This window comes from Selaginella moellendorffii, unplaced genomic scaffold, assembly GCF_000143415.4.
Source record: "Selaginella moellendorffii unplaced genomic scaffold, v1.0 SELMOscaffold_31, whole genome shotgun sequence".
In the NCBI taxonomy this organism is placed as follows: domain Eukaryota; kingdom Viridiplantae; phylum Streptophyta; class Lycopodiopsida; order Selaginellales; family Selaginellaceae; genus Selaginella; species Selaginella moellendorffii.
The window spans coordinates 1,088,767-1,107,318 of NW_003314292.1; the positions used below are offsets into that span (position 1 = coordinate 1,088,767).

The 18,552-nt window shown below is 44.9% G+C and overlaps 6 protein-coding genes across 6 annotated transcripts; 3 read left to right on the plus strand and 3 right to left on the minus strand.

Annotated features, from left to right (window-relative positions):
- Nucleotides 1-1,506: 1,506 nt before the first annotated feature.
- Nucleotides 1,507-3,184, plus strand: LOC9649173 (probable 6-phosphogluconolactonase 1). The gene is made up of 7 exons (XM_002976516.2): nucleotides 1,507-1,618; nucleotides 1,673-2,029; nucleotides 2,105-2,230; nucleotides 2,293-2,396; nucleotides 2,450-2,513; nucleotides 2,572-2,733; nucleotides 2,797-3,184. Exons 1-7 carry the CDS (start codon nucleotides 1,562-1,564, stop codon nucleotides 3,022-3,024), a joined length of 1,098 nt encoding a protein of 365 aa, XP_002976562.2. The 5' UTR covers nucleotides 1,507-1,561; the 3' UTR covers nucleotides 3,025-3,184.
- LOC9649174 lies at nucleotides 3,069-4,987 on the minus strand. The gene is made up of 7 exons (XM_002976660.2): nucleotides 4,271-4,987; nucleotides 4,161-4,209; nucleotides 4,000-4,105; nucleotides 3,837-3,947; nucleotides 3,701-3,775; nucleotides 3,577-3,646; nucleotides 3,069-3,516 (listed from the first exon to the last, which is right to left on the minus strand). The coding sequence occupies exons 1-7, from the start codon at nucleotides 4,853-4,855 to the stop codon at nucleotides 3,238-3,240; spliced, it is 1,275 nt and encodes a 424-aa protein (XP_002976706.1). The 5' UTR covers nucleotides 4,856-4,987; the 3' UTR covers nucleotides 3,069-3,237.
- A 109-nt stretch (nucleotides 4,988-5,096) lies between these two features.
- LOC9649546 (DNA repair protein RadA) lies at nucleotides 5,097-8,009 on the plus strand. Its single transcript, XM_024681653.1, has 15 exons — nucleotides 5,097-5,650; nucleotides 5,708-5,763; nucleotides 5,826-5,884; nucleotides 5,946-6,011; nucleotides 6,070-6,153; nucleotides 6,202-6,309; nucleotides 6,372-6,434; nucleotides 6,492-6,572; nucleotides 6,628-6,693; nucleotides 6,753-6,905; nucleotides 7,157-7,240; nucleotides 7,297-7,335; nucleotides 7,390-7,472; nucleotides 7,529-7,601; nucleotides 7,656-8,009. The coding sequence occupies exons 1-15, from the start codon at nucleotides 5,109-5,111 to the stop codon at nucleotides 7,935-7,937; spliced, it is 1,839 nt and encodes a 612-aa protein (XP_024537421.1). The 5' UTR covers nucleotides 5,097-5,108; the 3' UTR covers nucleotides 7,938-8,009.
- Nucleotides 8,010-11,950: 3,941 nt separating this feature from the next.
- LOC9649176 (nicotinamidase 1) lies at nucleotides 11,951-13,107 on the minus strand. The gene is made up of 5 exons (XM_002976662.2): nucleotides 12,926-13,107; nucleotides 12,691-12,874; nucleotides 12,493-12,626; nucleotides 12,253-12,435; nucleotides 11,951-12,195 (listed from the first exon to the last, which is right to left on the minus strand). Exons 1-5 carry the CDS (start codon nucleotides 13,064-13,066, stop codon nucleotides 12,085-12,087), a joined length of 753 nt encoding a protein of 250 aa, XP_002976708.1. The 5' UTR covers nucleotides 13,067-13,107; the 3' UTR covers nucleotides 11,951-12,084.
- Nucleotides 13,108-14,568: 1,461 nt separating this feature from the next.
- On the minus strand, nucleotides 14,569-16,476 carry LOC9649548 (recQ-mediated genome instability protein 1). Its single transcript, XM_024681563.1, has 10 exons — nucleotides 16,240-16,476; nucleotides 16,013-16,186; nucleotides 15,807-15,952; nucleotides 15,610-15,764; nucleotides 15,448-15,516; nucleotides 15,254-15,382; nucleotides 15,107-15,201; nucleotides 14,947-15,057; nucleotides 14,778-14,897; nucleotides 14,569-14,730 (listed from the first exon to the last, which is right to left on the minus strand). Exons 1-10 carry the CDS (start codon nucleotides 16,474-16,476, stop codon nucleotides 14,584-14,586), a joined length of 1,383 nt encoding a protein of 460 aa, XP_024537331.1. The 3' UTR covers nucleotides 14,569-14,583.
- A 1,152-nt stretch (nucleotides 16,477-17,628) lies between these two features.
- Nucleotides 17,629-18,552, plus strand: LOC9649549 (calcium-dependent protein kinase 23). Its single transcript, XM_024681457.1, has one exon. The coding sequence runs from the start codon at nucleotides 17,629-17,631 to the stop codon at nucleotides 18,550-18,552; it is 924 nt and encodes a 307-aa protein (XP_024537225.1).

Consider the following 18,552-nt stretch of genomic DNA (forward strand, 5'->3'; position numbering starts at 1 on the left):
GTATATTTGTTTTAACTAGCAGAAGATGAGGTAAAGTAGACATATGGATCACAAAAGCTCACTACTTATATATTGATTTGCTTAAGCAACTTTGTAAGTGGTAGTGGATATTCCAGATATATCTTAGGATATTCTAGAAATACTATCATCATGATGTTAATAAATTATAAACATATTTATAATTTATAAAATTTCTTAAACTTGGTGTAATATTCTATATTTATTCTTTTCATTTTTTTTTCGCAATATAAATCCTTGCTCAAAGAAAAGTTGAGTTTAAGAAGAGTATCTTATCATCTCTCTTGTATTTTTTTTTTTCATTATCTATCTTCTTAATCCAGAACATGTCTTACAAATCTCACACTATCATCCTAAGAGCTCTTTCTTTGCTTTTATTCTGGATCATCCACGAAAAAAAGAGGAGGATTTTTCTTTGACACATCCAACTGCATTGTGAGAGAATTGATTGAGTCAGGAATTCTCCTTGTTGTAGGCTCTATAGGCCTTCCTCTCCCCCTGGCACCTTTTCTTTCTTGGATCTCTAGAAACAAAAATCACTTGTTCTTTGTTTTGTATGCAATGAACTGTTGACATTGGCATCCTTTGTCTCACAGAGTTATGAGAGGTTTCATAGCTCCCTTAGCACAGCCTCATGGGAAAGTTGTCAAGTGAGCTTAACTTGAGTCAATGGAAGTATAAATTGATACCAACAATCAAAACAAGAACGAAAAACTTGACACCACCAGATTCAGCACTTATGCTGTCAAAAGACAGGAACTTTGCAGCAAACACGATCCTTGTCTTGCTCTACTGCATCTGACTTTGGAGAATCAGGCTATGACATCTTTGCAGTCTCTTCTCTATAAGTATCGCTATAACTCTCCCAAATCATTGTAAGAATCCTGGTGATTATCCCTATAGAAGTGTTTCTTTGTGAAGCTTTAGGATGTGCTAGTTTCCTCCAAAACAAGTAGTTTCTTGTCATGATGGTCTCCTGAGCAGCAATTTTAAAATTATCACCAGACTGATGATGGAACAATTGCTGCATTATGTCACTACCAACTGCCAAAGTTGCTGTTTACTGCCTCTCTCCCTTGAAAACCTCAATGGTCTGGAAAAATTGACATACTCCATTCCTATATGGACAACATTGTGGTGAGAAAAGAACGAAGTCCAATCTATGAGTGTCTTTTTTTGTACCAAAATAAAAATAAAAATGAAATGTTATCCACTTTCTTTATGTATTTATATCCTGTTTTACATCTTCTTGTTAATCTTGTTGTTGCACTTGTTCCTTCTAAAATATTGATCCTCCTTGCGCTGATCTTCTCTCCTAGAGGAGATTCATAAGCAAGAGTATAATTCAGAGAATCACTAACATCACTGCTGAAAACATTGCTCCCTTCTCAAAGAAGAGCAATATAACCCACAAAAGAAAAACAAAGAAAACTACACCACTTTTCATGCTGATTGGAATATGCAATCAAAATTCAAACCCAATGATTGTTAGGGCCAGTGTCTAGGTCTCGCCGAGCGGTAAGAGTTATCGACCGATTCAAGCATGGCTTCTTCACGCATTTCGATCCTATCAGCTCGGTTACCGTCCACAAATCTCAATGTAGGTGGAGCTTCTCCGATCAAATCAACTATTGCCTTTTTCTTTCTCTCGCAGGGCTCTCATCAAAGTTTGGGAGCGGCAACGATGGACCTTCTTCCAGCGCTTCATAATCACTGTAAGAACAGGAGCGCTACTCTTTTAAGATGTTCCAGAGCTGCTGCTGCTACCAACGGAAACTCGGCAGTTTTGATGCAAAAGAAGAAGGAAGAAAAAGACGACGAGAAGATCGATCACTCGCCCCGGCATCTCTTTCAGTATCCAGATGGGCCATCGCAAGCAACGTTTTTTCGATTTGACGATGTGGAAGAAGTTTCTTCGGCGCTGGCCGAGTATATCGTCCAAGTTTCGAATGAGGCTATCAAGCAGCGAGGTAAGTTCACTTTCGTGCTCTCGGGTGGTTCCATAGTGAAGGTAACTGAAAGTTTCCTCTTCATCTTCTTCGTTTTTCGTTTTTAATTTTGTTGTGAATGATTTTCTTGCATCCAGGCTTTGCGATTTCTCGCGGAAGGCCCCGTTTTTCACAGCATTGCTTGGGACAAATGGCATGTTTTCTGGGTGGACGAACGAGTGGTCCCTTTGAACCACGAAGATAGTAATTACAAGCTCGCCAAGGTGAATGAATTGTGTGCTTTTTTGCACGTTTTTTTTTCCTCTCTGATTTTATTTTTCTACAGGACGAGTTTTTGTCCAAGGTGCCAATTCCTCACGAACAAATTCATGCAATCCAGAATTTCCACGATGAAAAGGCTGCGGCCCATGCATACGAGTCAAAGCTAAGGTCGTTTCTCTATCTTTTGTTCTTTAGTTCTTCAATGGAAATGGCCTGGACAGGGAGCTTGTGAGGAAGAAAGTGATCACAACGAAAACCGCCAAGAAGTTCCCACGCTTCGACTTTGTAAGTTCGCTCTTTCGCTGCTCTCCTTCTCAGCTAAATTCAAGATGATATTTCACAGGTACTCTTGGGACTTGGTCCAGATGGCCATGTCGCCTCGCTATTTCCAAATCGTCCATCGCTAGCTGAAGAAAAGCTATGGGTGCTTCCAATATCCAACTCTCCAAAGCCTCCATCGAAACGAATCACAATGACACTTCCATGCATCAACGCTGCCGAGCATGTAAGTGGTGACGAGGAGATCTTCCAGATTTCTTTCTTTCTTTTTTTTTTTTCTTCTCTACAGGTTGCGTTTGTGGCCTTGGGCTCTGGAAAAGCTCATGTTCTTCACAGAGTTCTCGAAAGACCAGCACTCCCAGGCTCGTTACCAGCTCAAATGGTTAGAGTAGACGATGGAAACTTGGTGTGGTTTGCCGACCAAGGCGCCACTTCGGAGCTCCACCTGGAGAATTGGAACAACGCAAAGCAGTTCCCCTTCTTCGATTTCAAGCAACCCGCGAGCGTTTCAAGCTAAGTCGAAAACTTTCCTTTCTTCATCCAACGCAATAAAACTGTTCGTGCTAGAGAAGCTCTCCCGAGTTAAAAGAGTGAAGGAATTCACATCGGCTTCCAACTTCATCCTAAAGTGGCTAGAAGATGAAAGAAAATACAAGTTGTGTGTATATTCATTCGTAGCTTGGCGACTTTGTCTTCGCTGCTCCTGTGAGATCTCTTCTCGTCGTCGTCGTCAAGCAGGCAGAGGCTCGCTGGTTTCCGGTTCTGGTGCCTCTGCCGACGAGACTGCTGATGGACCACTTGTGGGAATGAAGGACTTCACTGCTGGAGTGACACCACCGGGGGCGATTGCACGGTTGACAGCAGGAGCAGGCTCGGGACTGGGTGCTGGAGCTGGAGTAGTCGCCGAAGGAGCCATGATAATCTTCTTTTCTTTGATGATGTGTAGCACCTTGTTTGCTTCGTCGATGAAGGCTTCGTATCCCTCTATGTTCCGGATGACTATATCGATCTGTGAGAGGCATAAGATAAGCCAGCTTCTTCTCATAAGGAGTATAAAAGAGATATCTACCTGTAGGAAACCTTCACAGTTTGCCTTCAACGTTCTCAAAGCTACCTCTGCTCCTTCCGAGTAGGGGTATCTGCAGTAGCAAGTTTTCTTAAGCTAAAAACGCCTTGAAACTCTATAAACATACCCATAGATTCGGCACGAAAGTGGAGGAAACGCCAAGTACTTCAAGTTTTCTCTCCTGGCGACGAGAAGAGCAGCCCTGGAAACAAAGACATTTGGTCACATCCAGCAAGATAATATTGAAGAGGAGAGATAGTTACTTGTAGGCTTTCTCAAGGTAAGGATCCGACTCTCTCACGTTGGTCGTCTCGTCTTTCTTATAGACTGGTCCAACAGTGTGGATGACACGAGCTACAGGCAAGTTGAAAGCTCTGCAAGACATCTATGCCTGTCAAGTTCGCTTGAAAAGAAAAACTAGCAGACCTGGTGCTGATAGCATCTCCAACCTCGGCCTTGATGCCTTGCGGAGCAACATCGGGCAGCCTCTGAGTAGCGTCCAAAAGTCTCGATCCAGCAGCTTTAAACAAAACTGGACCAAGAAGAAACCAAGTTACGAGAGGAAAACAAAGCTTTCGCTTTCATACCGGCATTCACAGCAGGTCCGGTGTTGAGCCTCTTGTTGCCGGGAGCAATCTATAACAAAACCACATAAAAACATCAAAAGGAGAAGGAGAGAAAAAAGAATGGTACGTACCACAGCATCATACTTGCCATCGACATGCCACTTCGAGAGATCTCCAAAGTAAATGGTAGTGAAGCAAGTCTCAGACATCTTATAGTGGACGCGCTGGAGGAGCTCGGTTGGCGCTGGAGGAGGAGTGAGCCACTCCATGACTTTGGACTTCTGCTTGGTCGGATCGTAGGGTCTTGGGGTTCCTGGCTTTGGCCGCGGAGTTCCTGGAAGCCCAGGAATCTGTGTCCCCGGAAAGTTAAGTCCCAAAGCTCCAGTGAATCCCGGGGACATGGTGGGAGGCTTTGCGCAAGTCGATTGCTTCTCGATCGGCGCCACCGGAGCCACGGACGATGCTCGTCCCGGCGGCTTGGCCTCGGCGTTGCTGCTCTCGGAATCGACTGGCGGCGGAGGTGGCGGCGGCTGCCTGGTGCGATTATCCGTTGGAGGCTGGCTGACCCTCTTTGGCACCGCTGGAGTCGACGATGGCAGTGGAAATTCGCGACTGGCGCTCGTCTGGAAGGCACGGGCAGCGCCGGAGAGGAGATAGACGCTGCTACCGCTGCCGCCATGGCCGACTCTTCGCCGGAGCGCCTGCATTGCCTGCATTGGAAGGGATTTCCTGCAAGGGATGCGCGGTAGAACCCTAGCGCTGGACAGAGAAAAGCTAACCCTAGCTGGACGCGCTGCCGCCTGGGATGCGCTGCAAGCCGCCTTGGAAGAGAACACGCAGCACCGGAAGAACCCTAAACCCTCAGGGTATGGGGGAGGGTTTATGTGTCAGCCGTCCGATCAAAAGCATATTCTCCTGGGAGAGATATTTTACCGTTTAGGGTTTTTGGGGAGAAAATCGATCGGAGGGATGAAGAATGCGTCCTCGTCTTCTCTCCGCTACTGCTGGCGGCATCGGATTTCCTCGCGGCATTCTTCGTTTGTAGGTTGGAGTAGAGTAGGATTGCTCGATTCTTGCGTCAATCGCCGGTTTTTGAGGCGCGGGAGCTTCGTCCGGCAAGCGAACGCTGGATTCTCCTGGCGGGATAACCAGGCATTCGCGGAGAGGCGAGCTTATGCGACATCGGCCAAGATCAAGCACGGCTTCGTTTGCGAGAATTGTGGGACGATTCACGCGAAGTGGCATGGATTTTGCAACCAGTGTCGGCAGGCCAATAGCTTGAAGGAGTTTACAAATGTAGTGAGTAGTGGGAGCAGTGGAGGAGGAGGAGGAGCTGGGGCGAGGGCAGTGGAAGGAGTGGGATTGGCCGATAGAGCCAGTGCCAATGGTGGGATTGTAGAGTTTGGAAAGAGGATGAATAGGCCTTACTTGGGAGCCAAGGCCGAGCTCAAGCCTCAACGCTTGGCCGAGATCACAGCGTCGAAAAACCACTTGCATTGGCGGCTGTCACTGTAAGTTTCACTCCTTTCTAGCTGGTTTTGGAAGTTTCTTAATGGATTCTTCCACAGGCCTGGGAAGACGGGCTCGGAGATAGCCAGAGTTCTTGGAGGAGGTCTTGTTCCAGGTTGATTGAATTACCCTATCATTCAGTCTTTTCTTATGCTTACATCCTCCATATATTTGCAGGCTCTCTGATTCTCGTCAGTGGTGATCCTGGAGTTGGCAAAAGCACGTTGCTCTTGCAGGTTTGTGCTGGAATTTTTTTTGTCTCGCTCGAATGCATGTATTTTAACAGAAGTATCCCAGTTGGCGGAGATTGTCTCAGTTGGGGCCGATGAAGCAGCTCCGGTCCTCTACATCTCTGGGGAGGAGGTAATAAATTTCAAAGTCGGATCTTTAAACATCAAGTCTTGCTTTTTGTTCATTGTAGAGCGTTGAGCAAATCGGAAACAGAGCGGAGCGGCTAAAAATTGAGTCCAACGAGATTTTTATCCTGTCTGCTACAGATCTTGATGTAAGCTGTGTCGAGCTTTCAACTTTTATGACATGGTGGGTCTTGCAGGTTGTTCTTACGTGGATTCAAGAAATTGTTCCGCGTGCTGTTGTGCTAGATTCTATCCAGACAGTCTATCTACCAGATGCTTCTGGAAGTGCAGGAAGTATTTCTCAGGTACGCGAAAAAGCCTGAGCATTTATTTAATCTCTTGCTTATACCAAGTAAGAGTTTTTCAGGTCAGAGAATGCACTTCGGCTTTGCTACGGGTAGCGAAGAAGACAAACACTGCCATTTTTCTGGTGGGTATGTATGCTGGAATTTCTACCTGATAGACCATAACTATTGGCGATATAAAGATTGGGCATGTAACGAAATCTGGAGAAATAGCGGGGCCACGTACATTGGAGCACATGGTTGATGTTTGTCTTCACTTGGAGGTAAGAGGTTTTTATCTTTGTTCGTTTGAGGTTGCCATATATTTCTTGTCTCTAGGGAGACCGTCTTTTGTCTCAGCGGCTTCTAAGATCACTAAAAAATCGCTTCGGTTCTACGAAAGAGGTGACTGTCTTCCAGCATTTGCTTTTAAATTGAATCTCGCTGTTTTATCTTTATTACAGGTCGGCGTGTTTGAGATGGTCGACAACGGTTTACGAGCGGTAGAAAATCCCAGTTTGATGTTTCTTTCTGATAGAACTGGGGAGGACAGTAATGCATCAGCCACCGTTGGGGTGGCTTTGGAAGGATCTCGGCCGCTGCTGGTTGAAATCCAGGTAAGCGACTTCTAGGATTTACGTTGGATGATGATACTTTTAGCCAAATCTGAGCGTTGTCTGGCTGCTCTAGCTTTCCAGGTTCAACGAGAGACCGGTGGTAGATTCTTTGGAATTTCCCGAGTTTCGAGTGAGCTGGACTGCCAAGAACAGTTTTTCTGACTTGCCGTGATCTGACTTTAAAACCGAGAAGCGTATCTGACAACGATCAAAAGCTAAAGTTTTCTCCGGCATAAACGCGCGTTTTGCAGGCCTTATGCTCTCCTGCCACTTCACTGCCAAGTAAAAGAACGTTCACTGGAGTGGATCCATCTCGATTCAATCTGATTGTTGCCGTAAGTCACTCCATAAATATTCTCCACTTTTGTGAGGCTTGACGCTGTGATGCCAGGTCTTACTCAAACAAGCGCGCTTGAGACTTGCAAGACAGGTGCGTTCTGTACTTTGTGATAGCAAAAGTTCTTATGCTGAAAGACTGGTCTAGGATATTTTTGTTAATGTCGTTGGAGGCTTTCGTTTGGAAGAGCCCGCCACAGATATTGCTGTTGCCGTCGCTATTGCCAGCAGGTACTTTCTCTCGACTAGCTGGGCATACCAACTCACGAGCTTCGTCTTGCTTGCAGCTATATAGAAAGGCCGGTTCCTCGGGACACAGTCTTCGTTGGTGAGCTAGGACTCGGGGGAGAGCTGCGCTTTGTAAGTTGTTACGTGGTTTCTCACTTTTCAATGCTGGAAATTCCGTCCATGCAGGTAGCTCAACTCGAAAGGCGACTGTTTGAGGCATCCAAGCTGGGTTTCAAGAAATGCATCGTCCCACAGGGTGCTAAAGGAGTCAAGGTGGACGGGATGGAGCTTATTCTTTGCTCGAGCCTCAAGGACGTTCTAGAGAAAGTCTTCAACTACAAGAGCCTGCCCCAGCAGCGAAAGAGTGGAGCCACGGTTCATTTGGATGCGTTTCCGGAAGAAGACGGGGTGTGTGGTGAGGTCCAAGTCGGTCAGGACGCTCTTGACGATGATCTTGCTAATGGGTAATCGTAAAGTTTTAATCTCACAGGTGTACATATAATTTAGCAGCTTATACGAATTTTAAATGTTCCAAGGCTAGATCTAGCAATATGATTGGCGGTCTTGATTGTTCTCTTATCCTCAACAGGCATCACCCAGAAGAGCGTGGAGGATCTGTGATTGTCTCCTACATCATTGCTTTAAAGTCAGTCAAGGATGGATTGTCCTCACCTGCCTCTCCTTGGATCAAGCTCCATTTCCAATGAAAGATTCACTCTTCTTCTTGTGGCTCAATCCTCTACATGCCACTGGTTCCAAGCAGCCACTCCAGCATAGCTCTGCATGACGAGGAAGGGGATCACACAAGCACTATCCAAAGGTCTTGTTCCTAATAATGTAAAATACATTAACTTTGTTTAGTTTCATATAAAAATAAGAAATTAAAGAAAACATTATTTTAATTAAGATTATAGTTAAAATTATTCCTCCACAAAAAATTTTTAAAACCATTTTTATAAAATGTTATTACTGTTTTTAAAATTGCAAATACTATGCATTTTAAGAAAAATACATTATTTAAAATAATTAGATTTGGGAGGTCATCAAAGTTTAGTACTATTCAAATCCAAGGACATTTAACTTTAAACATCCCAAAACCTTTAACCGATTGGAAAAAAAAGTAATCATGGGCTCTTTTCTTCTATATTTGAATTTTTATAGATTGTCTTTTAAATCATTTCTTTTGGTTACTTACAATCTATTACACTTCCCTACAAGTTTATGCCCTCATAAACAGAAACTAAGATTTGCAACTTTAATGAAAGCCACACTCCCTTGACACCTTACCTTTCAGGTCGAGTTTAGCTGAAACAAATTATACCAACCAAATATCAATTAACATGTGGTGTGATTCTCTTAACCAACCAACAAAAGTCAATTCAAAAGTTCAAAAATAAGGAAAGACAGTTACATGATCTCCAAGGCAGTAAACCTCGAACCAGTAGTAGCAAAACGTATTTCCGAAAAAAGAAAAGTCAAAAGCTCTAAACACCCCTTTGCCTTACCCTGGTGTATCTGACCTCCAACAGGAATTACGATAGCATCATTCTTTCCGTCCACAAACCACTCTAGTATGTCCCCACGTTTAATCACAAACTTGCAAGAGCTGACTTTACAAACAAGCTTGAGGTCCTTTCCCTGATCAAAAGCCACTATATCTATTCGGGAAAACAAAAAAAAGAAGAGAGGTAAATTTAAAGCATTATTACCTTGAGGTCCATCAGCCTTATGCAGGGGTCCCTGGGACGTCGGGGCTCGCAAGAGGTAACGGGTTTGGGTACTTGAGGGTTCCCATTGACTGAGAACAGTAATATCGTTATATAGCTATAACTAGTTTACTGTACGTACCTAGGGGGCGCAAACCATGGGGTCTAACACCATATAACTCTACCATCTCTTCTTCGTCTTCAGACTCAGATTCATCGGGAGGATCGGAATATATATCGATTGGGCCTTCCTCTTTGTCCTCTGCGGCACTGTGTAGCTGTCCACTCACCTCTTGAGTCATTCCAGAGGCCACTTTCTGTCGCAGCAGCTCTCCAACGGGAACTACTGCGAATGTCCTGCATTCATCGGTCCCTACATCGGCAATCTGGCAGCAAGCTTCCTCGAGGCCCTGTACTAGTTCGCGCGTTACAAGCTGGTTTGCGGATCGAAACTATAGAATACTCACAAGTGCGTCAATCCGAGTGGTGAAAACGCTAGTATAATCGCTATCCATGTGACACTCTAGGTGTCTTGATGCAACAATAAGATAGGAGTCTGCTGTAGTCAGCCGCTCCTGCGTGCACAAGCTTCCAGAATAACAAATTTCAACAAAAGGGTAGTAGAAAGGTAGACTGCTGCTTTGAGGGGGACTAGCATTTTTGAGACGGTAGAGAGAACTTGGACGGGTCAGCCTCTCGTCCTTCCCACTTCGGCACAGTATCACCGATGCAAGGGCCTCGCCAAACACATACACATGTGCGTCTCCAAGCACCACCACCAAGGACCTGGTTTGGGCACACCAATCCTATAACCAAAACCAAACCAAACATTCACAGAAACAGAAGTAATCAGACAGGAAGAGAGATTACCACATACCCAGCAATCTGATGTTCCCACCAGAGCCCGCAGCTCGTAATTCATGCTGCAAAAGAACCGCGTCTTTTTAAAAAGTACAACGCACATATTCTTACTTTCTGAATGCGAGCTCCAAAGCTTGTGGCGTACCGCACGTTGACAGCTCCAGAGATGCTCGAATGTGATCCATGAGTCGATATCGGCGTAACTTGAGAAGTTCGAGATGTACAGAATACAGTTGCGTATCTCTTACGTCCGGGTAAGCTGCATGGAAAATCACCACAACGCGCTCCTGCACTCTCCCTATCTCTGCCAAGCACACCACACAACTAGTCATATCCTGGGCCGGCTCGACCATCACTGCCTCCATCGCCATCTGTTGGGTTAGGGCTATTGATTAAATACCCTAAAACCCTGAAATTAGGGTTCTTCGTCTGGGGCCGTCCTCCATACCCTTTTGGGTAATGGCGGCGGATAAAAAGCGCCTGGATCCAACAATGGAGCCGGGCTACAATCCTGCGGATGTTCAGGCTGGGTAAGTGTCTTGGTCATTTAGCAATCTCATCCGCTTCTTCTTTAGCTGGTATTCTTGGTGGGAGGCGTGTGGATTTTTTGGAGCGGATGCGGCCAATGCGTTTGAATAATTTGGGAACTTGGTTGAAGGATGTAAGCAGCTGTACAGAATTTTGTTTCTCCGTTCATGCTGTGATTTATTTTCTTTCTCACTCTGCAGGACTTTCAAGCAGTCCAGAAGAAAGAATTGGAAGCAGTGTATACACCCTTCGTCCCTGAAGCCTTCGAGGTACTTGCTTGATCACGTAAATCAAGTTCCTGATTTCCAGCTTCTTATCTCATATAGTTACACAAACCTTACTTCAGTCGAGAAGATCGTACGTCAAACAGCTTGATTGATCCGCCTTCCATAGCAACAGCAAATACCAGGCCTTGTTGATCATACGCCATAGACGGCCTTCCCCGGACTCTAAGAAGATCCTCGCTTTCCAGCCGCAGAGGTTATCAAAGGCGCGTGCTATGGGAGAAATGCTTACAGCCACGTACGTAAATCTTGCTGGCCACAAACTTTGCGTGCTTTCCAGACATGCAGGAATCGAACAGCAATCAATCGCGAAAGCCACCAGTACCAGCGGACGCATCAGAATGTGCAAAGATTTCTTGCAGCAGTGCTTTCACTTGGAAGACCGACTGCGAGCCAAGTACAATCCCAATCCCGTGCTAGGCTGGCGAAACCTTGCGCGTTCGTTGGGTATACAAGACTGACAAGAACACAGCGATTTCGCTAAAGAAACTCTGCAAAATTGCAGAGCAAAATACATCGCTTCCAAGTGGTACAATCTTACTCTCGTTCTCCACAGCGAGCTTACATCCAAGGTAGTTCCTCGCCTACTTTATGTACTTGTTCAAGAACTTGCGATGGAAATCACTCCTGATCGTATCGTTGATGAAACGCTTCACCTACTTGGTAGCCTGGTGCTTGAACACCACATCGTCGTTCCGCCTCCTCTTCACGGCAGACAAGCTGCCACCACCACCGCGGCGACGTCGGTGCCAAATTGCTCTTACGAGCTTGAATCTTCGGCATCTTGCCCAAGATGGTTAACGTGGAAACTGTCGTGGTTTGATACCGAGCTGAAGATTGGAGAAGAGCCTCCCCAGCTTGTCAAGAGGGCCCTCAAGCAGCGCTGTGGTGTTGTGCTGGAAGATGATGGCATTGGTCGAAGATGGTCTTGCACAGGCACGATGAAAACTACGGTTGTAATGCACGAGATTCAACTTCTGAAAAGCTCGAGCAATCCAAACGAGCTCGAAGGGAAGGTTGAAGGAGAAGGGGAGCACATAGCTCCACTCAAGATGACCTCTAGCAACTCCTCTAAGCTCAAGAATCCTAACTTACAACACTATGCTTTTCAATATCCATTTATCAACTGAGGGAAGTGAAAAATTTCAACAATGCAAGAACTTCCTTTGCAAGTTGTAGGTGTGAGTGAATACTGTCTAGACTAGGAGGGTTGGAATAGCTGGAAAAAAAGCGGCTTTACACCTTCTTGACGCCATTTGGATGGATCTCTGCCGCGAACTGGACGCTGTCGACGATCTTCGCCCCGCGTGCGGCAGTGAGATATAATCCCATATGGTGCGCGAGATCCTGCGCATCAATTCACCAAATCAATCACGGTAGGATATTTGAGGGAATGTTTCATACTTGTGGATGCGCCACAGCGCCAATTTCCTTCGCAACTGCCAGAGGCAAATCATAGGTGGAGCATCCTTGAGCGTAGACCACGATTTCTTCCAGCGGTGGCGAGATCCCGTGGTTCCTGACCGAGGTCATCGTCGCCACGAAATCTAGCACACAAATGTCCGTGCAAACCCCCACCACCAAGATCTGGAAGAATTTTAATGCAAGCCTTTCTTCTTGGACAAAGAAAGAATTTTTCCTTACCCGTTGAATCTTGTTTGCGTTGATCCAGTCCACGACCGTGTTGGATCCATCTGGTCTCATCGCTCCCACAAATCCATTAATGCAATCCTTTCGCACGAGCACAACCTCGTCATCGTCCTCGAGCCACTTAAGGTCTGATCCAAGCGAAGAATCACTAGATAGCGATCGAAATCGACGAGATTTTTCGAGGGCACCGACCTGGGACGAGTTCTTCCTCTCCAGAGCCCACAAGGCAATGCGGGGGATACGGATTCTCCGGCTTGTTTGGGTCGTGGCAATCCAGAAACGCGAGAACAGGCAAGTGCCTGGATCGAAATTCTCTGGCGATCCTCACGGTCTCGTCGACCATGCGCTCCACTTGAGCATCTGGGGCCCGAGGAGCCTGCATAGATCAATAAGAAAGTCGAGCGAGAGAGTGGATTCCTCTACTGACCAGATTTCCGTGACCAACGGTGCAGAATCCGTTGACTTCGTCGAGGACGACGAGCCCAGTTCGCTCGTCATCCCCAATTCTAATGCACAAGTGCTCCATCCGGACAGGGAGCTCCGCCTTCACCCACGAAATCAAATCCATGGTGCAGCGATGACGGTGACGAACCCTAAATATGTATACAAGCAAAGCATGAAAGTTTGACTCTTTTAACCACTATTATCTGATCTGGACCATTATCAAATGGAGGGTAGGGATTGCACAACAGCACAACATGAAATGTTGTCATTAAGCATTTGTTTTAGTTTATAACTACGTTAGAGTTTTTGTAATTTTTGCTAATGGTTAAGTACCCTGGAAAAATGTTCTTGAAAAATGAATTTTAATAATGTTATGTATACTCAATAAGTGCTATAAAAGGTTGACATGTGTTGTTTGATGACTTTTATGATTATTTAAAAACCTATCTAAATATTTGAATTTATAGCTCAATTTTGTAAAATGTGCTACTAAGATGTTGATAATGGGGATACAATTGGATAATTCTAACAATATATTATGAGTTGTTTTTGCTAGTTACTATAGTAATACCGAACCTGTAGTAATTATTAATAGAATATTAGGTTTTTAAAGCTTTCATATATTAGATGGTCATTTACTTATAATAATAATAATAATAATAATAATAATAATAATAATAATAATAATATATAAAAAAATTATATATTTTTCCTAAATTGCATAATATTTATATGATACCAGAAAATTAATATTACAATTTATAAAATTAATGTGGAGGAATAATTTTAATTATAATCTTAATTAAAAAATATTTAATTTAATTTCTAGTGTGAGTGCATAGAATATAAAAATGGAATACAAAAATGTGCATATCAATTAGCCCAAAAACCTTAGATTTTATACATGAGCAAATAATCTAGATTGAAATCAATTCAACAACTATCAAAATCCCACTATATTAATATTAGTATATGGCATTATAATTGTATACTTGGACTTCACATCATCCCTTCCTCTCATAATGATGAAAAAAAATTAAGGTTCTCTAGTAGAAGGGTTGGAATCTAGAAGAATATTAGGAAGAGGCATCGGTGAATCTGTAAATAATGCCATTTATTCCTACTCCCTTGTATAAAGTGGTTTTAAATGTTACATATTCATAATTTTTGGAGGATCAACCTATTAAATGTCATGTCAAATTTTATAAATTTGCAATCTAACTTGCTAGAGCACTTAATATTAAACAAATTACATATCATAAAATTGGGAAAATAAATTAACTCTAAATCATTTATTTTATACTTTGCAAGGGGATGATAATAGGAGTTATAATGCCATTCTTGTTCCACTTGTAGGCAGCCCAATGTCAAATTCAATTCATTTGCATTTTTATTTAAAGTAATTCTTATGTATTATAATGATTTACTTTGTGATAGCAAACATAATATATAATATTTTTTAAATGTTATTCCTAGAATCAAACTTTGAACACTTAATTAGTTTTAATGGAAAAAATTATGTATAAAATTCAACTGTGTTTAAAAATTTTAATTATAGTTTATTGAATGCCAAATTAATTTCATCATTTAGATTTAAGGACATTAATACTATTTATTAGAGTGATATAATAATAATATCTTCTAATTAATATTAAACAAGTCCATCTCCATACTACTTGAGCTTTGGGCCTCAACTCGGGCGAGAAGGGTCCATCCATCTCCAGATGCATGTAGGTCGTTCACGGCCACAACCCTCACGATGTCCCCAAATTCTATGTTCATGTATCCCTGAAGAAAATAACCAGTCAAAAGTACAAGAAGAAAAACAATAATACCTGGTATCTCTTGAGAAAAGCTTGAAGTTCTCTCATCTTTGATTTCATTCGCGCGTGTTCGTTGCTCGCTATAGCGGCACTTACTTCCAAAGGGGAGTGTCCGATCATCCTCTCAACCAGCTGGAAAATCGGAGACCGTAGTCTTGACTAAACAGAATTGAAGCTTTACCTCGTGGTTCACTAAAGCTTCTGTTAAAAGGCTCCCATCTTCGATGTATATCGCCAGCCGGTATGCATTGCGATCCTTGAAAAGGAACTCTTTCACGGCTGTAAGGAAACACTGTATCCAGAAAACGAATCGTGCTTTCTTTTTTCTTTTCTTTTGTTACCTTAACTCGGCCTGATTGAACTACACCGGACTCCATAAACCGCCTCTGTAGAACCGCCAGATACGTAAAGGGAGGGGACTCCAGGCTGTCTGCGGCTGAAAAATGGACGGGCATATGTCACGAAAATCTGAAGATCATAAAACTTACTGCGCAGTTGTCTTCTACTCCTGGTTTCATTGGATTGGAGGGAAAGCATACGAATACGCGAAGTTCCCAGGCCGATAGAAGTCTCGGAAGGTGTGCCAGACAAGGTCCGATGCGTAGTTTCGTCCTGTCCTGGAGGTGAACATCAAAAGCATTAGGCAGGGAGAGAAAACCTGAAAGGCCTTCTTTGTGTTTACTTGGTGTTTGTTCACTGTAGGAATATGAACCGCGAGAAAAATCTTCTATAGAAACAGGTGCTTGCCTTCCTGAAGACAAAAAAGTAGAGACAGAAAATCAAAATACAAGGATAGAAGAACGAAAGAAAGAAGGCAAACACAGTCACTGTGCAAAAGTTAGACCTGTATATGGATGATCACGAACAGTCGAAGAAGGTTGCTGCTCACTTCCAGGATTGGCTGCAGCACCATTGTTTTCTTGGACGTCAGGAGTTCGGGGCCAGGCAGCTTGTGTAAGTTGCTCTTCCAACGATGGTGGAGTAGTACCACGCGGGTGCCTGCAAATATCCTTAACTAGTACACGAAGAAGAAAACTTTACCTGTTTCCCCGAGGAGGTTTGTTTACTTGATGTACCACTCTCTGTCGAGCCTCTTCAAGCTCTTGGACAACACCTCCTAGAACAGTAACAATTTCCGGGACAAGAAGAAACATCCCTCTCCGGATGCAGACATTCCTTACGCAAATCTGCGGTTGGGAGAAAGAAAAATCATGGAAAAGACTTTAAAGGATTTCTTGAACGTGTACCTTCAAACCAGCTGGTTGTAAGACTTTGAGCTGTGGGATAGGACGATACTCAATGCCAAAAACTCGTTGAGCACCGTCGGTCATGGATAGCTTCAAGCATCGACTTCCAATTCCAGCATTTCTTTCCTGGTAGCGATCCTTGAGGCCGCAGCAAATGTCCACCGTTTCATCTACCTGTGTGCCATGCTCCCGTCGATAAAAAAAAATATAGAAAAACTTTCACTTACTTGTAGAACGAAAGGGCCCGCTAGCTCCACTTTGTGCATCGCCTGGACCCCTGGAGGAAGCACAGCATCGGTGACGAGATTGAAATCGGCAGCGAGGAGCTGCGCAAAGCATTTCTCGGCGCACAAGTCTACCGGCAACTGTGACGCTCCGATCTGCTCGCGCAGGCAAGAAGAAAGCCCCTGCGCCTTAGGCCGCATTCCGCGAGAAGCCATAATCTCCACAACCCGCTCCTCCATCGAAATCCCAAAACCCTACTAGGGTTCTAAGCATCCCGCCATTTTGCTAGCTTGAAAGGTTCCAGGAATATGCTTGCCAAGCAAGGGCTTTATGGTGTTTTGCCGCGCGCACTCTCTTCTCTTCCAGATCGCGCATTGCGGCAATTCGATCCTGCCGTGCCGAGGATATCGTTCCCCAAGACGCGCCACGGCGTGACATGGGACGATCCCTGCCACTGGCTGCGAAATTCGGACGAATCAGCACGCGCAATCGACCATGGCTGGGACAAGGGAGCTGCAGCGCCAGATCCGCCAGGAAATGGCGAGTAGGATGGAGAAGGAGCTCGCGTCGCTGCCAGAGCGCTGGGGGCATTGGTGAGTTCTTCCCGTTTGAACTTTTTAGTTTTTGGCTTAGACGAAAAGCTTAATGACAATGTAGGAACTATTTCGTGCAGATCCCACAAGGGAAAGAGTTTCCCATCTACTCGAGACGAAGAGCCCGCAAAGGTGGAAGGCTGAAGGCTTTCTTGACAAAATTTTCTCGACAAGAAGCAGAGTGAAGTGATGATCGACATCAATGCGCTTGCTGCGAAGCACGATAAAGTTTTGAGGATCTATCCTTCGTTCTCTCGTCGTAGCTATCATGAGGATGATCGATCGAAAGGACCTGCATTGCGATGAATGAGATTCACAAAATTCGGCACTCTGAGACCAGGAAAGGAAACAAAGCGACTAGAACAAAAATCAGGGAAGAGCTCACCACAGGCCACCGCCAACGGCCTGTGGCAACAAGTTTAATAATCCAACACATGATTCAACACAGCAATCCAGGAACATATAACTCGTCTTTGAAAGCATCGAGCTCATAAGACCAAACGTTTTGTGACGACTTAGTTTATAGCAGAACTTAGAGAAATTTTTGTCACTGCCTCGTATAACTCAGGTTTTTCCATGGTGAAGCGCAGCTGGTGTAGTGGTAGTATCCTCCCACCTCATCCGGATGGCTTATCTCCAAACAGATAGAGTCCAATGTTTTGGGCGAGAAGACACTAGCGTCACTACTTGGCCTTGTCCCATGAAATCGCCACCGTCCATCAAACATCATCCCAGCCGTCGATATAAACCCGTTTTGAAGAAGCTAGGTCTTCCATTCAGCAAGAAGGTCTGGGAGCGATGGCGCGTGACACCGGTGAGTTGAGCGAGGATGACTGTAGTGAGCTTCTCAAGTTTTACATGAGGGGCAAGCGGCTGGGATGTGGAGGGCAAGGGCAGGTTTTCATGATCCATAATGGCCGCAACACATATGCTGGAAAGTTGTTTCGATCGGGGAGTGATGCCGAGAGAGAAGCTCGGCTCATGTCCAAGCTTCATGCCTGCCCTGGGGTCGTCTCCTTCAAGGGCTTTGTCCGGGAGAGAGATGGTGCCAAGTGCTATGGCACCATCGTCATGGAGCTGTGCGGCCCAAACCTATGCGAGGGATTGATCAACTGCGGGCCGATGAGGGAGGAGGATGCAGCGAAGACCATCAAGAAGCTGGCTGAAACGCTCAAGGAGATCCACTCCAGGGGAATTATCCACCGGGATCTCAAGCCGGAGAACATTCTTGTCAAGCTCAATGCCACTGGTGTGCACGATGTTCTGATTGGAGACTTCGGGATAGCCACAGACCTGCACAGGGAGATGTCAAAGTACTGTGGCACGGAAAAGTATATGGCACCAGAGGTGATGGCGAGGAAGGGCCGCAAGGGAGAATCACAGAACTTCTACACGGCAGCCATTGATGTGTGGGGTTTGGGAGTCATTGCGTACGAGCTGTTGAAAGGTCACAAATCGAGAATGGAAATCGATTTCTTGAGAGCGGGAGCATTTCCAACTGGTTTTGGCTCAGACCAGGCGGAGGATCTTCTCTGGGGGATGTTAGCTGTCGAACCGAGCAAGAGGGTAACGCTGGACCGTGTGCTTGCACATCCCTGGATCGTGAAGCATTGCAGCAGCAGTAGCAAGATCGAGACGACGACACGCAGCAGGCGCTGTGGAATGAAGAGGAGTCTTCCCAGCGGCAGCGACTTGATCGTGAAAAAAGCTCGTGCAGCTTAA

Excerpts from the sequence above, each read along its gene's own strand:
- LOC9649173 (XM_002976516.2), top strand. The coding sequence starts at position 1,562 with ATGGCTTCTTCACGCATTTCGATCCTATCAGCTCGGTTACCGTCCACA. Across the intron at positions 2,030-2,104 it reads CGGGTGGTTCCATAGTGAAG|GCTTTGCGATTTCTCGCGGA; the intron begins GTAACTGAAAGT and ends TCTTGCATCCAG. Across the intron at positions 2,514-2,571 it reads AGTTCCCACGCTTCGACTTT|GTACTCTTGGGACTTGGTCC; the intron begins GTAAGTTCGCTC and ends GATATTTCACAG.
- LOC9649174 (XM_002976660.2), bottom strand. The coding sequence starts at position 4,855 with ATGCAGGCAATGCAGGCGCTCCGGCGAAGAGTCGGCCATGGCGGCAGC. Across the intron at positions 4,106-4,160 it reads CGGACCTGCTGTGAATGCCG|TTTTGTTTAAAGCTGCTGGA; the intron begins GTATGAAAGCGA and ends TTCTTGGTCCAG. Across the intron at positions 3,948-3,999 it reads GGAGATGCTATCAGCACCAG|AGCTTTCAACTTGCCTGTAG; the intron begins GTCTGCTAGTTT and ends GATGTCTTGCAG.
- LOC9649546 (XM_024681653.1), top strand. The coding sequence starts at position 5,109 with ATGAAGAATGCGTCCTCGTCTTCTCTCCGCTACTGCTGGCGGCATCGG. Across the intron at positions 6,435-6,491 it reads CAAACACTGCCATTTTTCTG|ATTGGGCATGTAACGAAATC; the intron begins GTGGGTATGTAT and ends GGCGATATAAAG. Across the intron at positions 7,241-7,296 it reads GATTCAATCTGATTGTTGCC|GTCTTACTCAAACAAGCGCG; the intron begins GTAAGTCACTCC and ends CTGTGATGCCAG.
- LOC9649176 (XM_002976662.2), bottom strand. The coding sequence starts at position 13,066 with ATGGATTTGATTTCGTGGGTGAAGGCGGAGCTCCCTGTCCGGATGGAG. Across the intron at positions 12,436-12,492 it reads ACGCAAACAAGATTCAACGG|ATCTTGGTGGTGGGGGTTTG; the intron begins GTAAGGAAAAAT and ends AAATTCTTCCAG. Across the intron at positions 12,196-12,252 it reads GCGCTGTGGCGCATCCACAA|GATCTCGCGCACCATATGGG; the intron begins GTATGAAACATT and ends ATTGATGCGCAG.
- LOC9649548 (XM_024681563.1), bottom strand. The coding sequence starts at position 16,476 with ATGGAGGAGCGGGTTGTGGAGATTATGGCTTCTCGCGGAATGCGGCCT. Across the intron at positions 15,765-15,806 it reads AAACCTCCTCGGGGAAACAG|GCACCCGCGTGGTACTACTC; the intron begins GTAAAGTTTTCT and ends GGATATTTGCAG. Across the intron at positions 15,058-15,106 it reads TTCAATCAGGCCGAGTTAAG|TGTTTCCTTACAGCCGTGAA; the intron begins GTAACAAAAGAA and ends TTCTGGATACAG.
- LOC9649549 (XM_024681457.1), top strand. The coding sequence starts at position 17,629 with ATGGCGCGTGACACCGGTGAGTTGAGCGAGGATGACTGTAGTGAGCTT.